Source organism: Bufo bufo, chromosome 1 (genome assembly GCF_905171765.1).
Source record: "Bufo bufo chromosome 1, aBufBuf1.1, whole genome shotgun sequence".
Classification (NCBI taxonomy): domain Eukaryota; kingdom Metazoa; phylum Chordata; class Amphibia; order Anura; family Bufonidae; genus Bufo; species Bufo bufo.
Genome location: NC_053389.1, coordinates 46,467,417 through 46,486,347, shown reverse-complemented (window position 1 = coordinate 46,486,347; position 18,931 = coordinate 46,467,417). Strand labels below are relative to the sequence as shown.

The 18,931-nt window shown below is 49.8% G+C and overlaps 1 protein-coding gene across 16 annotated transcripts in view; it reads right to left on the bottom strand.

Moving 5' to 3' along the window:
- UBR4 (ubiquitin protein ligase E3 component n-recognin 4) overlaps positions 1–18,931 on the bottom strand; it is a 167,508-nt gene that overhangs the window by 128,627 nt on the left and 19,950 nt on the right. For all 16 annotated transcript variants that reach the window (XM_040422715.1, XM_040422731.1, XM_040422756.1 and 13 more), the window contains exons 12-13: positions 17,599–17,698; positions 8,151–8,291 (exon numbers count right to left, since the gene is read on the bottom strand). In XM_040422715.1, coding sequence (XP_040278649.1) covers positions 8,151–8,291; positions 17,599–17,698 — 241 coding nt within the window. The remainder of the gene's footprint in view (positions 1–8,150; positions 8,292–17,598; positions 17,699–18,931) is intronic.

Genomic DNA, 18,931 nt, shown 5'->3' with positions numbered 1-18,931 from the left:
TCAGTTTACGCAGAAGATTTTGTTCAATGATGAGGCAAACTTTTATGTGAATGGTGAAGTTAACAAACAAAACCACCGCTATTGGTCTGACACTAACCCACATTGGATAGATCCCTCCAAGACTGTTGGAACAAAAAAATGTATAGTATGGTGTGGTATATGGGGTACAAAGATAGTGGGGCCATTCTTCATCAATGGAAACCTCAAGGCCACTGGATATGCGAAATTGCTACATGATGATGTGTTTCCCTCTTTATGCACTGAAGCTGGCACGTTCCCTGAGTTTTTCCAGTAAGATGGTGCACCACCACATTATGGGTGTCAGGTCCGAGCATTCCTAGATGAACAGTTTCCTGGAAAGTGGATTGGTCGTCGTGGGCCAGTTGAATGGCCCCCCAAGGTCTCCCGATCTGACCCCCTTAGACTTTTATCTTTGGGGTCATCTGAAGGCAATCGTCTATGCTGTGAAGATACGAGATGTGCAGCACCTGAAACTACGGATACTGGAAGCCTGTGCTAGCATTTCTCCTGCGGTGTTGCTATCAGTGTGTGAAGAGTGGGAGAAGAGGGTTGCATTGACAATCCAACACAATGGGCAGCACATTGAACACATTTTATAAGTGGTCAGAAACTTGTAAATAACTCATGAAAGAATAAAGTTACGTTAAATCCATTGTTTTTCTTGTGAAATTCCCAATAAGTTTGATGTGTCACATGACCCTCTTCCTATTGAAAAAACAAAAAGGAGACTTTTGTATTACTTACCAGTAAAGTCTCTTTCTCGCTCTTCCTTGGGGGACACAGGAAACCATGGGTATAGCTCTGCTCCCTAGGAGGCGTGACACTAAGTGAAAGCTGTAAGCCCCTCCTCCATCAGCTATACCCTTCAGCCTGGAGAAGAGACTGCCAGTTGCGTGTCCAAGTAGTGAAAGATAACCACCAACCGGAAAAAGAACTGTCGAGCCCCAACGGGGGCAACCAAGCCGGAACCACAACTGTAACCCAAATGAAGGGCGGGTGCTGTGTCCCCCAAGGAAGAGCGAGAAAGAGACTTTACTGGTAAGTAATACAAAAGTCTCCTTTTCTCGCCCATATTCCTTGGGGGACACAGGAAACCATGGGACGTTCCAGAGCAGTCCCAGAAGGGAGGGACCAGAACAAACTCAACCAACACCAGAGGCATCAATCAACTGCCGCCTGCAACACCAGACGGCCTAAAGCAGCGTCAGCCGACGCATGAGTATGCACCCTGTAGAACTTGGTGAAGGTGTGCAAGGAGGACCAAGTGGCCGCCTTGCAAATCTGCTCCGTAGAAGCCCGATTCCTCTGAGCCCAGGAAGCCCCGACCGCTCTAGTGGAGTGAGCGGTAACACCAAGGGGCGGAACCTTGCCCGTGGCGAGATAAGCCTCAGTAACAGCCATCTTGACAAAACGGGCGATAGCAACTTTGGATGCCGCCATCCCTCTGCGCGACCCCTCCGGGACCACAAAGAGCGAGTCAGTATGCCTGAAAGAGCTGGTTACCTCCAGGTAAACCTTGAGCGCCCTGACAACGTCCAGGCGATGAAGCTTCCTCTCCTGCGGGTGGGAAGGGGAAGGACACAAAGAGGGGAGAACGATGTCCTCGTTCAGATGAAAGGCGGAGACCACCTTAGGAAGGAAGGAAGGGACCGGACGAAGAACCACCTTGTCCTGGTGGAACACTAGGAAAGGTTCCAGACAGGAGAGTTCAGCCAATTCGGACACCCTCCGAAGAGAGGTGACGGCTACAAGGAAAATAACCTTGCAGGACAGAAGTCGCAAGGAAACCGTCCACAGAGGCTCGAAAGGGGAAGCCTGGAGCGCTGAGAGAACCAGGTTCAGGTCCCAGGGCGGTACCGGAGGGCGGTACGGGGGAACCGCGTGAGCCACGCCCTGAAGGAAGGTCTTGACAGGACCAAGGGGGGCCAGTGGGCGCTGAAACAAAATGGACAGCGCAGACACCTGACCCTTCAAAGAACTAAGGCCCAGACCTTGGGCCAGTCCGCTCTGCAGGAAGGACAAAACGGTGGGGAGAGAAAAGCGGAGCGGAGGAATCCCCAGATCGGCACAGAACCCCAAAAAGGTCCTCCAGGTCCTATAATAGATCCTAGAAGAGGACGGCTTACGGGCGCGGATCATGGTGCGGACGACGTCCGCAGAAAAACCCCTACGTGTCAGGACGGTGGTCTCAACAACCACGCCGTCAAACGTAGGGACCCTAAACGCGGGTGGAAGATCGGTCCCTGAGAGAGAAGATCTTCCCTGGCGGGCAGCGGCCAGGGCGCGTCTGCCAGGAGCAGCATGAGGTCGGCATACCAAGACCGGCGGGGCCAGTCCGGAGCGACCAGAATCACCGAGACGCCTTCCGCCGCGATCTTCCGAAGGACCTTGGGCAGGAGAGGGATGGGAGGGAATATGTATGGGCGCGTGAAGCCTCGCCAAGGAAGAACGAGGGCGTCGGCTCCGCAAGCTCCCGGATCCCTGGCCCTGGACAGATAGGCGGGGACCTTGTGATTGAATTTTGAGGCCATGAGGTCCACGTCCGGTATGCCCCAACGAAGGCAAATGGCCTCGAATACCTCCGGGTGAAGAGACCACTCGCCGGGGTCGACGGTGGTGCGACTGAGGAAGTCCGCCGCCCAATTGTCCACCCCTGGAATAAAAATTGCAGATAGGGCCGGGACGTGGGCTTCCGCCCAACGGAGAATGCTGGTGACCTCCCGCATCGCTGCGAGTGCCCCCCTGGTGGTTTATGTACGCCACGGCCGTGGCGTTGTCCGACTGTACACGAACTGGATGACCCTTCAGCAGATGAGTCCAGTGTCGTAGAGACAGAAGGGCCGCTCTCAGCTCCAGGACATTGATCGAGAGTTTGGACTCCGATGGAGACCAAATGCCCTGGACGGATCGGGGAGGAAACACGCCTCCCCAGCCCGAGAGACTGGCATCGGTTGTAACCACCAACCAGTTGAGTGGCAGAAAGGACCTGCCCAGAAGAGGGGACTGTAACCACCAGCGGAGAGATGACCGCACCGGAGGCGATAGATGGAAGGGATGATCCAGAGACTCCGGCGATTTGTCCCAGGAGGAGAGGATCGCCCGTTGGAGAGGGCAGGAGTGAAACTGCGCAAATGGGATCGCCTCGAAGCAGGCAACCATCTGCCCCAAGACCCGCATGCAGAAGCGGAAGGACGGTCGACGGTGGAGAAGGAGACGCCGAACCGCCCCACGGAGGATCAGACGTTTTTCCGAGGGAAGACGTACCTCCGCCGCTCCTGTGTCTAAAAGCATTCCCAGGAAGACTAGTTGTCTGGAGGGGGGAAGGGAGGACTTGGGGAAGTTGATGACCCAACCGAACCTCGCCAGAGTCTCTAGAGTGAGATCCACGCTGGCAACCGCTTGAGAAAGGGACGGAGCCTTGATGAGGATATCGTCCAAGTACGGTAGCAGAAAAACACCCCTGGAACGGAGTAAGGCCAAAACCGGGGCCAGGACCTTGGTGAACACCCGGGGGGCTGTTGCCAGCCCAAAGGGAAGGGCGACAAATTGGAAGTGGAGGTCCCCCACGGCGAATCGGAGGAAGCGATGGTGACACCGGGCTACCGGAACATGGAGGTAGGCATCCTGTATATCGATGGAAGACATGAAATCTCCCTGCTCCAGGGAAGCCACCGCGGAACGGAGGGACTCCATCCGAAACCGTCGAAGGAGGAGAAAACGGTTGAGCTTTTTGAGGTCCAAAATGGGCCGCACCGAACCTCCCTTCTTGGGAACTACAAAGAGGTTCGAGTAGAACCCTTGGAACCTTTCCTCTAGAGGAACGGGGGTAATCACCCCCCTGTCCAGTAAGGCTTGAACGGCCGCGGAGAACGCAGCCGCGCTTTTCGGGTCCCGCGGCGGGCGGGAGCGAAAGAACCGATCTGGAGGGAAGGATGCAAATTCAATTTTGTATCCGGAGGACACAATTTCGAGGGTCCAGGCGTCGGAGACGTGAGCCATCCAGACGTCCCTGAAAAGGAGGAGCCGGCCCCCCACCCGGGTGGGTGGGGGCGCGCCTTCAGGCAGAGGACTGCTTTGCTGCGGGTGTGCGGGCAGCCTGCGGCTTGCGCCAGGAGGGCTGCGCCCGAAAAAAACGGCTTCCTACGCTTATCCTGGGGAGGAGCCGAAGCGGCAGCTGTGGTGGGAGCCCCAGAGGCCCTGCGGGAGGACCGAAAACGAGACGCACCAGGGCGTCCGCGGGGGGCGCCCCTGGCTTGGGGTTGAGGAAGATGGGTGCTTTTACCACCCGTGGCCTCCGAAATAAGTTCGTCTAGGCGGACCCCGAAAAGGCGGGAACCCGCAAACGGTAGCCCCGCCAAGGAACGTTTGGAGGCAGCGTCCGCTTTCCAAACCTTCAGCCAGAGCTCCCTCCTGACGGAAACTGCCAGGGCGGAGGAGCGTGCAATAAGGGCTCCCGCATCAAGGGAGGCCTCACAAACAAAATTCCCGGCCCGAATAATAAGCTGGGCCAAGGAACGTAGGTCCTGGATGGGGACGTCCGAGTCCAACTCCTGTTCCAGCTGCGCACCCCAAGCAGAGATTGCTTTCCCTGCCCAAGCAGAGGCAAAAACCGGTCTGAGAGCAGAACCGGAGGCAGCAAAAATGCCCTTGGAAAGGGTCTCCATGCAACGGTCCTCCGCTGACTGAAGAGAGGACCCGTCGGGAACAGGGATGGCCGTGTTCTTTGACAGCCGGGCCACAGGGGGGTCCACCTTGGGTGGGGAAGACCATGTGGCCACAACATCGGCTGGAAAAGGATAGCAAATTTCCAGCTTCTTGGGGTTGACAAAACGGGCGTCCGGGCTAGCCCAAGCCTTAGACACCACAGAGGAGAAATCAGAGTGGATTGGAAAGACTTTTGAGGCCTGCCTGGGTCTGATAAAGGAGACGCTAGCTGCGTCAGAGCTAGGGGGGTCATCCTGCACCTTAAAGGTGTCACGAATATCAGAGATGAGTTGACCCATCGCTGAGGCTAGCTTGGACGGCAGGGCCGAGTCCATTTCCAAATCTGAAACCGCCAATTCACCTTCAGAGAGCGAATCCTTTGGAGAGGAGAGGCCCGTCTGGGTGCGCACGCGTGGCGGGGAGAGTGAGGCCTCAGAGGAGGAGGCTCGCTCTACTCTAATACGCTTCTGAGAGTGCCTAGCTCGGGAGGGGTCACTAAGAGAGAGTGAACCCGCTGCAGCGGCAGAAGCAGTGGACCCGGAGGGCGCGACAGTCAGAGAGGCGTCCTGCGGGGTAGGTGGCCTGTCTATTAGGCGGCCCACGACATGAGTGAGGCTTTCCACGGCCTGGGACAGGGATCTAGCCCAGTCAGGCGGGTCAGAGGAAGCAGGGAGCGACACAGCGGGCGACTGAGGCTGCGGTGGAGCTCGGCATGCAGTACAGTGCGGATCAGACTGCCCCCGGGGAAAGGGTTCCCTACAAGCAGTACAGGCATGGTACCAAGGCTTGGCGGCTGCAGAAGGGTCTGACATGGTGGAAAAAAGATGTTGCACTTAAAGTGGGAGACCCCAAAGAAAAGTGGTGGCACGGAGGGGGTTAACAGTCCTACCAGACACGGATGATGCAAGCGGCAGCGGTAAGGGGAACAGACTGAGGAGGCTGTGGAGGAGAGGCAGCAGCACGGAGATGAATGGCTTCAGGATCGCACGGCAGAGAGGATTCCACGCAGCACTGAGAAGTGGAGCCCGATGAAACCGGAAGTAGCGGAGCGCATGTAGGAAGCTCCGCCCCCCCTCTGCCGCGCTGAAGAAGAAGCAAAATGATTTTAACCCCCAAGGTGATGAAGTGCCGGCCAGGATGAAATGGCGCCGTTCACGCCAAGTAAGCGGCCCCCGCCGCGCCTGGATGTGGCAGACGGCTTGCTTGCCTGCAGCCGTCCCCTGAAGGCAGCGTCCCTGCCAAGGACTTGCCCAGATAAACTCCCCTGCCCGGTAACGGTCCCGATATGCCCGGGGGGGGGGGGGGGGGGCGGGCGATGTAGCAGTGGCCATGTATCAGTGGCCATGGGGGATGTAGCAGCGGCCATGGGAGGGAGGAAGGGGAGGCTGGAGCAGCCACTCTCACCATACGCTGTCTTCGCCCTCAGTCCATCCAGCGGGGGTCGCCCCTTCAGCTCCTGGCACCGCAGTGGCAGGAAGCCGGGGGAGGGACTTGGCGTGCGGGCGACCCTGAGCTGGCGGGACGCAGGGGAACGAGGCTGCCCTGGTCCACCTTGTCTTCTGTGGGGGAGGCGGCAGTGCGGAATTACCGGCACTGGCGCAACTCAACCCCGGGAGAAACAGAGGGGTCTAATGCGCCTCTGTTGTCCCTGTAGGTAGAAAAAAATCGAATTAAAAACAAATAACGCAAAAATAAAAAATTCATAGGAAAACAACCCTGCATAAGCAGGGGGTGTCTTGCCTCCTTGGACACTAAGCAAAAAACTGGCAGTCTCTTCTCCAGGCTGAAGGGTATAGCTGATGGAGGAGGGGCTTACAGCTTTCACTTAGTGTCACGCCTCCTAGGGAGCAGAGCTATACCCATGGTTTCCTGTGTCCCCCAAGGAATATGGGCGAGAAAGTTGGATTGAAAATTGCCGACTTCAAAATGGCCGCCATGGTCACCACCCATCTTGAAAAGTTTCCCCCCTCACATATACTAATGTGCCACAAACAGAAAGTTAATATCACCAACCATTCCCATTTTATTAAGGTGTATCCATATAAATGGCCCACCCTCTATATTCACAACAGCAGGCATGCAAAATAATCATTTTATATTTTAAAATTATATATTCGCAACAATAATCTTATGTCTCTTGCACCGTACGGTTGATGCAACAATACTTAAATCCAGCCTCTGTTAATCTATGTCCAGAACTGTAACCGTTTTTTTACATGTCCTCCTAAGTAGTGTTGAGCGAACTTCTGTTTTAAGTTCGGCGTCTAAAGTTCGGCTTCCGGTTAGCGGAGAATCCCGATATGGATTCCGAATTCCGTTGTGGTCCGTGGTAGCGGAATCAATAATGGCCATTATTGATTCCGCTACCACGGACCACAACGGAATTCGGAATCCATATCGGGATTCTCCGCTAACCGGAAGCCGAACTTTAGACGCCGAACTTAAAACAGAAGTTCGCTCAACACTACTCCTAAGTGACACTTGTTTATGAAGCAATGAGTATATCCGATATAGATGATTCGCAACTCGTTAGTAAATGTTCAGGATCCTTTGCACTTTAGCCTAGGTACCTTTAAAAACCAGCTGCGTACAAGAGCAAACAGAAACTTCGCAATGAGGTAAGATCGCTCCAAGCTTCAGGGTACGTGGGACGCCATGGCCGGCTTGCAATTGAGATCCCTCAGCAACAAACTGTAAGTTAGTGCGCATATGGGGTGAATATAAAGGGGAATTTGCCGTAACATGAGAAGGATTGCAGCTTGTTTTTAAAGGTACCTAGGCTAAGTAATCGAAAGTACAAAGGATCCTGAACATTTACTAACAGGTTGCGAATCATCTATATCGGATATATTCATTGCTATATAAACAAGTGTCACTTAGGAGGACACGTAAAAAAACGGTTACCGTTCTGGACATAGATTAACAGAGGCTGGATTTAAGTGTGGAAGTATTGTTGCATCAACCGTACGATGCAAGAGACATAAGCTTATTGTTGCGAACATGTCATTTTGAATATACAAGGATTATTTCGCATGCCTGCTGTTGTGAATATAGTATTGCTTTGCATGCTTTTTATCTTTTTCCTTTTCAGTGCAGATCCATCTATAATTGTGTACATACACACTATTATCTTATACAATACTTTTAAACATCTCTATATAGTTGTGTACACAATTTTATCAACCACCGTTTTTTTAAGAATTTATTGTCATATTGGGATTGTATTTACTAATAAAATGATTACATTTTAAGTACACAAGGTTTTGGTGTGAATCCAGAGAGAGTGCAAATCATTTTTCAGAACCATTTAATTTCATGTGCGGGTGAACCATACCGATTAGAGCACCCGCATCCTGTTGGTGAATAGGTGAGCCACTCTTTTCACTCCAAAAAAAAAAAAAAAAAAAAAAAAAAAAGAATCTCACCTTGCGGTAGGACGTGGACAGAACAGTGAAAAGCAGATTTGTCAGAGGAATGGAATCGATGAGTCTCTGTATTCTCTGGATGGATGTGCTCTGCGCTGTGATGCTCAACTCGGCCAGGGGTCCATCTGTATCCCAGGCTTGCTGTTTATAAAGAAATAAACACTTAAGAATTAAGAAGTAGCATAACATGAATGTACAGTATAGGTTTAAGCAGGATTTTCTTTTATGTAGACAAATCTTGGTTAATGTAAAATAAAATATACAGCCATTTTTAAGTCTCTGCTTGCTGACAGTTAATGAAAGCTTAGACTGAAAATCTGCCCGGAAGATGTTTCTCTTTTATGCACAGATTAAGGCCTCATGCACACGACCGTTGTTCTGGTCCGCATCCGAGACGCAGTTTTTGCGGCTCGGGTGCGGACCCATTTACTTCAATGGGGCCGCAAAAGATGCGGACAGCACTCCGTGTGCTGTCCGCATCCGTTGCTCCGTTCTGTGGCCCCGCAAAAAATACTTCAGTTACTCTTACCGGTAATATGTTTTCCATGAGCCCATGACAGCACCTGTGAGAGAGATCCTCCCGCTTCCCGACAGGAAACAGGAACTTCCCAGATCTTTAAATTGGTCCACTGCCTTCCACCACTCAGTATTTGACAAGATTCCTGGGACCAGCAATACACCTATATACAGTGAAACTAAGAACACAAGCAAAAAACAAACAAGAGAAACTGCACCAAATATATGCCCAGGCATAACTCCTCTTTGGCACAACACTAAAATAATATAATATAACATATATATATATATATATATATACACTGCTCAAAAAAATAAAGATTTGGAGCCTTAAAACAAGTCAAAATGAGGCTCAGTAGTGTGTGTGGCCTCCACGTGCCTGTATGACCTCCCTACAACGCCTGTGTATGCTCCTGATGAGGTGGCGGACGGTCTCCTCCCAGACCTGGACTAATGCATCTGCCAACTCCTGGACAGTCTGTGGTGCAACGTGACGTTGGTGGATAGAGCGAGACATGATGTCCCAGATGTGCTCAATTGGATTCAGGTCTGGGGAACGGGCGGGCCAGTCCATAGCATCAATGCCTTCATCTTGCAGGAACTGCTGACACACTCCAGCCACATGAGGTCTAGCATTGTCTTGCATTAGGAGGAACCCCGGGCCAACCGCACCAGCATATGGTCTCACAAGGGGTCTGAGGATCTCATCTCGGTACCTAATGGCAGTCAGGCTACCTCTGGCGAGCACATGGAGGGCTGTGCGGCCCTCCAAAGAAATGCCACCCCACACCATTACTGACCCAATGCCAAACCTGTCATGCTGGAGGATGTTGCAGGCAGCAGAACGTTCTCCACAGCGTCTCCAGACTCCATCACGTCTGTCACATGTGCTCAGTGTGAACCTTTCATCTGTGAAGAGCACAGGGCGCCAGTGGCGAATTTGCCAATCTTGGTGTTCTCTGGCAAATGCAAAACGTCCTGCACGGTGTTGGGCTGTAAGCACAACCCCCACCTGTGGACGTCGGGCCCTCATATCACCCTCATGGAGTCTGTTTCTGACCGTTTGAGCAGACATATGCACATTTGTGGCCTGCTGGAGGTCATTTTGCAGGGCTTTGGCAGTGCTCCTCCTGTTCCTCCTTGCACAAAGGCGGAGGTAGCGGTCCTGCTGCTGGGTTGTTGCCCTCCTACGGCCTCCTCCACGTCTCCTGATGTACTGGCCTGTCTCCTGGTAGCGCCTCCATGCTCTGGACACTACGCTGACAGACACAGCAAACCTTCTTGCCACAGCTCGCATTGATGTGCCATCCTGGATAAGCTGCACTACCTGAGCCACTTGTGTGGGTTGTAGACTCTGTCTCATGCTACCACTAGAGTGAAAGCACCGCCAGCATTCAAAAGTGACCAAAACATCAGCCAGGAAGCATAGGAACTGAGAAGTGGTCTGTGGTCACCACCTGCAGAACCACTCCTTTATTGGGGGTGTCTTGCTAATTGCCTATAATTTCCACCTGTTGTCTATCCCATTTGCACAACAGCATGTGAAATTGATTGTCACTCAGTGTTGCTTCCTAAGTGGACAGTTTGATTTCACCGAAGTGTGATTGACTTGGAGTTACATTGTGTTGTTTAAGTGTTCCCTTTATATTTTTGAGCAGTGTATATATATTCACTTGACTTGAGAAAGGTCCTGTGAGAGGACCGAAACGTTGTCTTTGCTGACATGTGTGAATAAATTGCACATTTTTTTACTTGGAGTGCTGCGGACTTTCTTTCTCTCATATATATATATATATATTTTATTTTTTATTATGATTATTATTATTATTATTTTTTTTTAGGGAGGGAATTATGTAGGTGCTGTCATGGGCTCATGGAAAACATTACCGGTAAGAGTAATTGAAGAATTTCCATTACGCCCCATGACGGCACCTGTGAGAGACTAGACTAGATGACTATTAGGGAGGGACTACAGCCTGCAGCACCTTTCTCCCAAAAGACATATCCTGCACAGATGAAAGGTCCAACCTGTAGTGCTTGTAAAACGTAGAGGGGGAACTCCATGTTGCTGCCCTAAAGATTTGCTCAATGGTAGCGCACCCTTTTTCTGCCCAGGAAGAGGCTACTGCCCTAGTGGAATCAGCGGAAAAATCCAAAAAGGTACCTGACAACCTGACTGTGAATATGCCAGACCTATCGCTCTCTTGATCCACCGGGCTAAGGCACGGCTTGTGACTTTCGAGCCTCTGTTCTGACCCTGAAACTGAACAAAGTTGTGGGGTTTTCCTAAAGCCCTTCGTAGACTCTAAATATGCACAGACACACCTTCTGACGTCTAAAGTATGAAAGGACTTTTCCCCTTCGTTCTTTGGGTCCTGACAAAAAGAGGGGAGAACTATTTCCTGAGATTTATGGAATACTAAAACTACTTTGGGCAGGAATGCAGGATCCGGTTTGAATACAATTCTATCCTCCAGAATCTGAGTATATGGCGGGGAAGATGAAAAAGCGGATAGTTCTCCTACTCGTCCGGCGAATGTAATGGCCACTAAAAATACAGTTTTATAGGATAGCATCTTTAAGGGGATGTCCCCAAGGGGCTCAAACGGGGCCTTGGTAAGAGCGGATAGCACCAGGTTAAGGTCCCACGGGGCTGATTTAGATTTAACTGTAGGACATACACTGCGTGCAGAATTATTAGGCAAATGAGTATTTTGACCACATCATCCTCGTTATGCATGTTGTCTTACTCCAAGCTGTATAGGCTCGAAAGCCTACTACCAATTAAGCATATTAGGTGATGTGCATCTCTGTAATGGGAAGGGGTGTGGTCTAATGACATCAACACCCTATATCAGGTGTGCATAATTATAATTTTTCCTTTGGCAAAATGGGTCAAAAGAAGGACTTGACAGGCTCAGAAAAGTCAAAAATAGTGAGATATCTTGCAGAGGGATGCAGCACTCTTAAAATTGCAAAGCTTCTGAAGCGTGATCATCGAACAATCAAGCGTTTCATTCAAAATAGTCAACAGGGTCGCAAGAAGCGTGTGGAAAAACCAAGGCGCAAAATAACTGCCCATGAACTGAGAAAAGTCAAGCGTGCAGCTGTCAAGATGCCACTTGCCACCAGTTTGGCCATATTTCAGAGCTGCAACATCACTGGAGTGCCCAAAAGCACAAGGTGTGCAATACTCAGAGACATGGCCAAGGTAAGAAAGGCTGAAAGACGACCACCACTGAACAAGACACACAAGCTGAAACGTCAAGACTGGGCCAAGAAATATCTCAAGACTGATTTTTCTAAGGTTTTATGGACTGATGAAATGAGAGCGAGTCTTGATGGGCCAGATGGATGGGCCCGTGGCTGGATTGGTAAAGGGCAGAGAGCTCCAGTCCGACTCAGACGCCAGCAAGGTGGAGGTGGAGTACTGGTTTGGGCTGGTATCATCAAAGATGAGCTTGTGGGGCCTTTTCGGGTTGAGGATGGAGTCAAGCTCAACTCCCAGTCCTACTGCCAGTTTCTGGAAGACACCTTCTTCAAGCAGTGGTGCAGGAAGAAGTCTGCATCCTTCAAGAAAAACATGATTTTCATGCAGGACAATGCTCCATCACACGCGTCCAAGTACTCCACAGCGTGGCTGGCAAGAAAGGGTATAAAAGAAGAAAATCTAATGACATGGCCTCCTTGTTCACCTGATCTGAACCCCATTGACAACCTGTGGTCCATCATCAAATGTGAGATTTACAAGGAGGGAAAACAGTACACCTCTCTGAACAGTGTCTGGGAGGCTGTGGTTGCTGCTGCACGCAATGTTGATGGTGAACAGATCAAAACACTGACAGAATCCATGGATGGCAGGCTTTTGAGTGTCCTTGCAAAGAAAGGTGGCTATATTGGTCACTGATTTGTTTTTGAATGTCAGAAATGTATATTTGTGAATGTTGAGATGTTATATTGGTTTCACTGGTAAAAATAAATTGAAATGGGTATTTGTTTTTTGTTCAGTTGCCTAATAATCATGCACAGTAATAGTCACCTGCACACACAGATATCCCCCTAAAATAGCTAAAACTAAAAACAAACTAAAAACTACTTCCAAAAATATTCAGCTTTGATATTAATGAGTTTTTTGGGTTCATTGAGAACATGGTTGTTGTTCAATAATAAAATTAATCCTCAAAAATACAACTTGCCTAATAATTCTGCACTCCCTGTAGTCTAGAGGAACCCTTAATAAACCTTTTGACCCAAGGATGAGAAGCTAATCTAAAGTCAAAGAGAGCACTCAGTGCCGAGACCTGGACCTTGAGAGTGCTAGGTTTAAGCTTTTTGTTAAGGCCTTCCTGTAAAAAAAACTTAAAATTAAAGGGATGTTGGGCGAGCTCAAGTCTAGGCCTGGCCCTGCAAACCTGAAGGAAGGTCTTCCATACCCTCAGATAGATTTCGGAGGTGACCTTTTTCCTACTGGCTAGAAGAGTCCCAATGACTTGTTCTGATAGACCTCTAGACCTGAAGAATGTCCTCTCAAAATCCAGGCTGTCAGGTGGAGGTTCTTCACTTCCGGATGATGTAGAGGGCCCTGATATAATAGGTCCTGTCTTTCTGGAAGTATCCAGGGATCGGCTATTGATAGTCTCCTCAACCAGGCAAACCAGACTCTTATCGGCCAAAACTGTGCTATTAGTATCACTGTTGCCTGCTCCCCCCTGATCTTCTGGATCACTCTGGGCAATAGGCTGATGAGAGGAAACACATAGACTAGGCCCTTCCCCCATGGCTGTGAGAGCGCATCTGATCCTCCTCGACTGATCCTCCCTGCTCAGAGAAAAGAAACTTTCACACTTTTTGTTCTCTACCGAGGCGAATAGATCTATTGTGGGAGATCCCCATAGGGCCTCTATTTGGTGAAATACCTCCTGATTCAGACACCAATTCGCCTGGCTGAATCTGTGCCTGCTGAGAAAGTCCGCCTGGTGATTCGCTGAGCCTTTCAGATGAACCGCTGAGAAAGAGCTTTTCCCTGTATTAGCAAGAAGATCCTGCTAGCTGCATTAATTGAGGAGATCTTGTCCCCCCTTGTTTGTTGATATAAGCTACCACCGAGGCGTTGTCGGATAGGATCCTGACATGTTTTTGAGGCAATGATGGGAGACTTTCCTTTAATGCGCACAGGACTGCTCTTAACTCCCTGGCATTTTGGGATTGAGCACTCTGGGTTTTTGACCAAGGGCCTTGGAAAAAAACTAAAACTGAATGGGCCCCCCACCCCCAAGGGCTTGCGTCGGTGTTTATTATTAGGGGGTCCTGTTTCAACCACTCTACTCAGGTTACTTAGGTTCTGAGTTTTTAGCCACCAAGTTAGGGACCAGGTTACTGACCCCGGGATCACAATCTTGCGATCCAGGGATAGCAACCCCCCCATCCCATTTGGACAAAATGTGCCATTGAAGTATTCTGGACCTGAATTGGGCCCATCTTACCGCAGGAATGCAAGCCGTCATCAGACCCAGAATAGACATTGCTTTTCTTAGGGACACTTCCTTGGTTTTGCTGAAAGACCTGATTTTCTGCTGAATAGCTTTCCTCTTGTCTACCGGAAGATAAGATTTCTGCATCTGGGAATCTAATAAGATGCCTAGGAAAACGCATTTGGAGGTTGGACTCAGAGACAATTTGTCCCAATCTATTAACCAGCCAAGGCTCATCAGGGTCCCCAGGACCTCCTGTATTTGAGATCTCAACACCTCTGGGGACTGCCCTACCAAGAGAAGGTCGTCCAGGTATGAGATTATAATGATGTCTGATCTTCTTATTTCTGCCATTACCTTCGCCATTAGCTTCGTGAAGAGCCTCGGCGCCTGTGATATCCCAAAGGGAAGTGCTCTGAACTGCAAATGGACAATCGATTCCCCCATCTTTACCGCTACCCTGAGGTATTTCTGAGATGATGGATGAATGGGCACGTGATAGTAGGCATCTTTTATATCTATTGAGGCCATCACGCAGTTGGGGAACAGATGGAGGACCGTGGAGGAGATGGATTCCATCCTGAATTTCTGGTAAGTCAGATATTAGTTGAGACTCTTCAAATTTATTATCAGTCGGAATGTCCTGTTGGGTTTGGGAACCAAAATTAGGGTCGAGTAGAAGCACTCTCCTTGTTCGTTTTTTGGGACTGGTACAAGGACTGCCTTGCCCAGGAGTTTGTTTATTTCCTCCATAAGTGCCGCCTGTTTTGGAGAATGTTGGTTTATGGAAGTAACTTTTAATGTCCTGGGTGGTAGCCTTTTGAAGTCTAGGCGGTAGCCTTCCTCTATAATACTCCTTACCCAGGCGCTTGCGATAATATTTCGCCAGGCAGGAGAAAACGAAGAAAGATGACCGCCTACCTGGGGTCTGGCATCATTGTTGAGAGGAACTCGAAGTCTGAGGTCTGGATTTAAACAGCACGCTTTTTGATTTATCCGATCTGCATTCCCTTCTTTTCTTCTGATCCCCAAAACCTTTCCTTCTCTCATTACACCGAAATGGCTTCCCCTGTCTAGGAAAGGACGGCATTGGAAATCTTTTTTCTTATCAGATTCCTTATCTAAAATATCGTCCAAGGCTGACCCAAACAAAAAATTTCCTTGACACATAGCTTAGACTTTGATGCCACATCGCCCTTCCACCCCTTCAACCATAGGGACCTTCTGGCTAAATTGGACAGTGCGGCCGCTCTAGCAGAAAGTCTCAATGCATCAGCGGAGGCATCAGAAAAAGTCCACTGCTGTGGACATGGTTGGTAAAGCTTCCAGAAGCTGATCCCTAGGAGTCTTGTTCTCTATATGAGACTCCAGTTCCTCCAGACTTTCAATGACCTTGCCACTGAAGTAGTTGCTATATTCGGTTTAAAAGGCAGAAGTGGATGCCTCCCAATTCTTTCTTAAGTAGGCGTCTGCCCTTTTGTCTATGGGATCTTTAAAGGGACCCTAAATCCTCAAACGGGAGAGCTGATTTTTTATTTATCTTTGCTACGGGGGCGTCTACCCTCGGTACCTCCTGCCAAGCTGATACTTCTTGATCATCAAAGGGGTACTTTCTCTTAACCGCTCTAGGGATAAATAATTTTTTGGTCGGGCTTCTCCCATTCACGTTTAATCAGGTCTTTGATACAGCCCTGAATGGGCAACACCCTAGACTTTTTTGGCTTTAGGCTTTCAAACATGAGTTCTGGCCTAGACCTGGACTCCTTTTCTTCCTCCAGCTCCATTGTGGATCTAACCGCTTTTAATAGTAGATCCGTATCCTCCACTCTGAATAACGGCTTCCCTGTCAAATCCTCAGAGGAGGAATCTGAGCTTGCAATGGCGCCCTCCTCAGACTCAGAATCCGTAGTATCCTCCACTATCGTCTGAGCCTTCTTATGTCTGGATAAGCTAGGCAGGGATTTTTTAATATGTTCCACAGAAGAACGAACTTCCTTTTTAACTAGCTCCTTGATGCTTTGCAATAAAGATGGCGACTCATCTGCTACTAACTTATCCAGACATGGTTGGCAACATGTTTTGGGGTAGGACGGGCCCAATTTACACTTGCAAATTCCACACTCCTTAGCTCTTGTTTTGTGGGTAGCTTTTCTTAGGGCTTCTTTAACCTGCATTTAATAAAACAGCCCCAATCAGTCTAATTCTAACCACAATAATAACTCCCCAAAGGGAGATGGTGGGGGTTAACCCCTCTCACCCCCAGGAGTACCATGCTGGATTCAGAAAGCTGCTCCTGCCTGTCAGTGCACAGTTGAATTTCTTCTTCCTGCATGATGCTGCTTCAAGGGGGGCAATGGAGGGAAGATCTGGCCGTCCAGACAGGTATCTGCTTGCCGCTGCTCCCTCCATGCTGGCTGGCCGACGTTCCCTTTTTCAAATGGGCCGCGCAACGCCCGCCATGTTTAGTCTCCTCCCTTTCCGGCCAGCGGAACGCACGCGTCACTTCCAGTGCGACGCGCGCGTCCAGACTCGGCCTGCCGCAATGAGAGGAGAAGATCCACCTCCCCCTTCACGCCGAACTTCGCCGGCTTAGCAAGGGACAACGAGGCAGCTACAGGCATCCCCCCATGGCGCTGAAGGGAGAGAAAATGCCGGGCTTCTCAACGGCTTCTAGTGGAGATTTACGCCGACAGGTACCTCCACTAGGTTTCCATCCTTTTAACCCTAGAGGTCCTGCAGCCCCAAAAATAGACCTGAGAAGAAATCCTCCTGTCTCTGGACAGGAAACAGGAAAGAACTGAGTGGTGGAAGGCAGTGGACCAATTTAAAGATCTGGGAAGTTCCTGTTTCCTGTCCAGAAGGGGGAGGATCTCTCTCACAGGTGCTGTCATGGGGCGTAATGGAAAAAAATATAACGTCATATTCTTGTCCGTTTTGCGGACAAGAATAGGCATTTCTACAATCGGCCGCCTGTTCCGTTCCGCAAATTGCAGAAGGTACACAGGCGGCTTCCGTGTTTCGCAGATCCGCAATTTGCGGACCGCAAAAAAATGGAAAGGTCATGCTCATGAGGCCTAAAGGAGGTTTTCAAGGTTTACTTACTGATGATGTATCCTTAGGATAGGTCATTAATATCACATTGGTGGGGGTCTAACTAACGGCTCACCCACCCATTGGCTGTTTGTATTAGCTATGATGCCTGGTTTTAGTAAAAACAAAACCCCTTTTAAAGAGTTTTTCCAAAATTCCATTCAAAGACCGCACCACAAATGTCCACAGGTTGTGTGTAGCATTGCAGCCACCCCCATTCACTTCTATTAGACCAAAGCTGCAATACATACACAGCCCATGACAGGATGGTGCTGTTTCTAGACAAAATAGCCATGTCTCTATCCTGGACAACCCTTTTATGATTTTTAGAGTAAAAAAGCTAAATTATATAGTCAGCAGACATATACTACCTTGTGCAAAGTCTCCACTTGAAGATCTTGGAAGAGAGAAGTGAGCAGCTTGATAGCATGGTTTGCTAACACAACTGACAGGACTCCAAAACCTTGGTGTCTAAGGGAAAAAAAAAGGATAGATCAGGTTAGCACTTTCCTGTATTTGCACACAAAAATAGGATTTTTTGTGCTTACCTGTAAAATCCTTTTCTCGCCGAGTTCATTGGGGGACACAGAAGACCATGGGTATAGCTGCTGCCACTAGGAGGCGACATAAAGCCTGTTAGCTCATCCTCTCAGCTATACCCCTCCTGCAGACACTGAGCTAATCAGTTTGTACGAAAGCAGTAGGACTAGCCAGGAGAAGCCAACAAAAAACAATAAAAAGGAAGAAAAACGGAGACGGGTCCGAATTAAGAACCGTAGGGCAAGCAATGTACATACAGGGTGGGACCGGAATCGCCTTACACAACTATGCAGCCGAAGTGCGATTGCGCCTAGCCCAAGAAGCGCTCACCGCTTTGGGAGAGCGAGCCGTGACACCTAAGAGTGGAACCCTGCTCCAGCGCGGTATGCGTCAGCACTTGCAGACCGAATCCAACTTGCAATCGCCCATTGGAGGCCGCCAATCCCTAGCGAGGACCTTCCGGAGAGAAAATGGGGTCCATACGCCGAGAGGGACTGGAGGCTGCTAACAATGAGTAGAGCTCTGACAACATCCATAATGTAACTCCCTTCCGTAGGGTGCGAAGGAAGGGACAGTGAAGGAAGGACAATTTTGTCATTGATATGGAAGACAGAGACCACCTTCGGGAGAAGAAGGAATGAGGCGGAGAACTGCTGTATCATTGAGAAGAACCAGGAAGGGGATCTTGCAAGAGAGCACACCCAACTTAGACACCCGCCTGATGGATGTGATAGCCACAAGAAAAACTACCTTCTAGGACAGGAGCCGGAGTAAGAACTCCCGCAAGGGCTCAAGTGGAGAAGACTGGAAGGCTGAGAGAACTACATACAGACCCCAAGGCTGTAAGGACGGTACAAAGGAACTGTAAGTGCCCCTCCCAGAAGGAAGGTCCCCATGGGCACCAGGGAAACCAGAGTACACTGGCAGCTGCCCCAGGACAGAAGCGCCAACACCTGACCCATCAAGGAACTAAAGCTAAACCAAGGTCCAACCCTGAATGTAGAAGGATAGGACCGTGGGGAGGGAAAAAACAGGAAAGGAGGGGATGTCCCGGCTTTCACAGAAGCCCAGGAAGGACCCCAGGTCCCACAATAGATCCTGAGCGATGCAGACTCCCTGGCCTGAATCATAGTGCGGAAGACATCCGCTGAAAAGCCTCTCCAC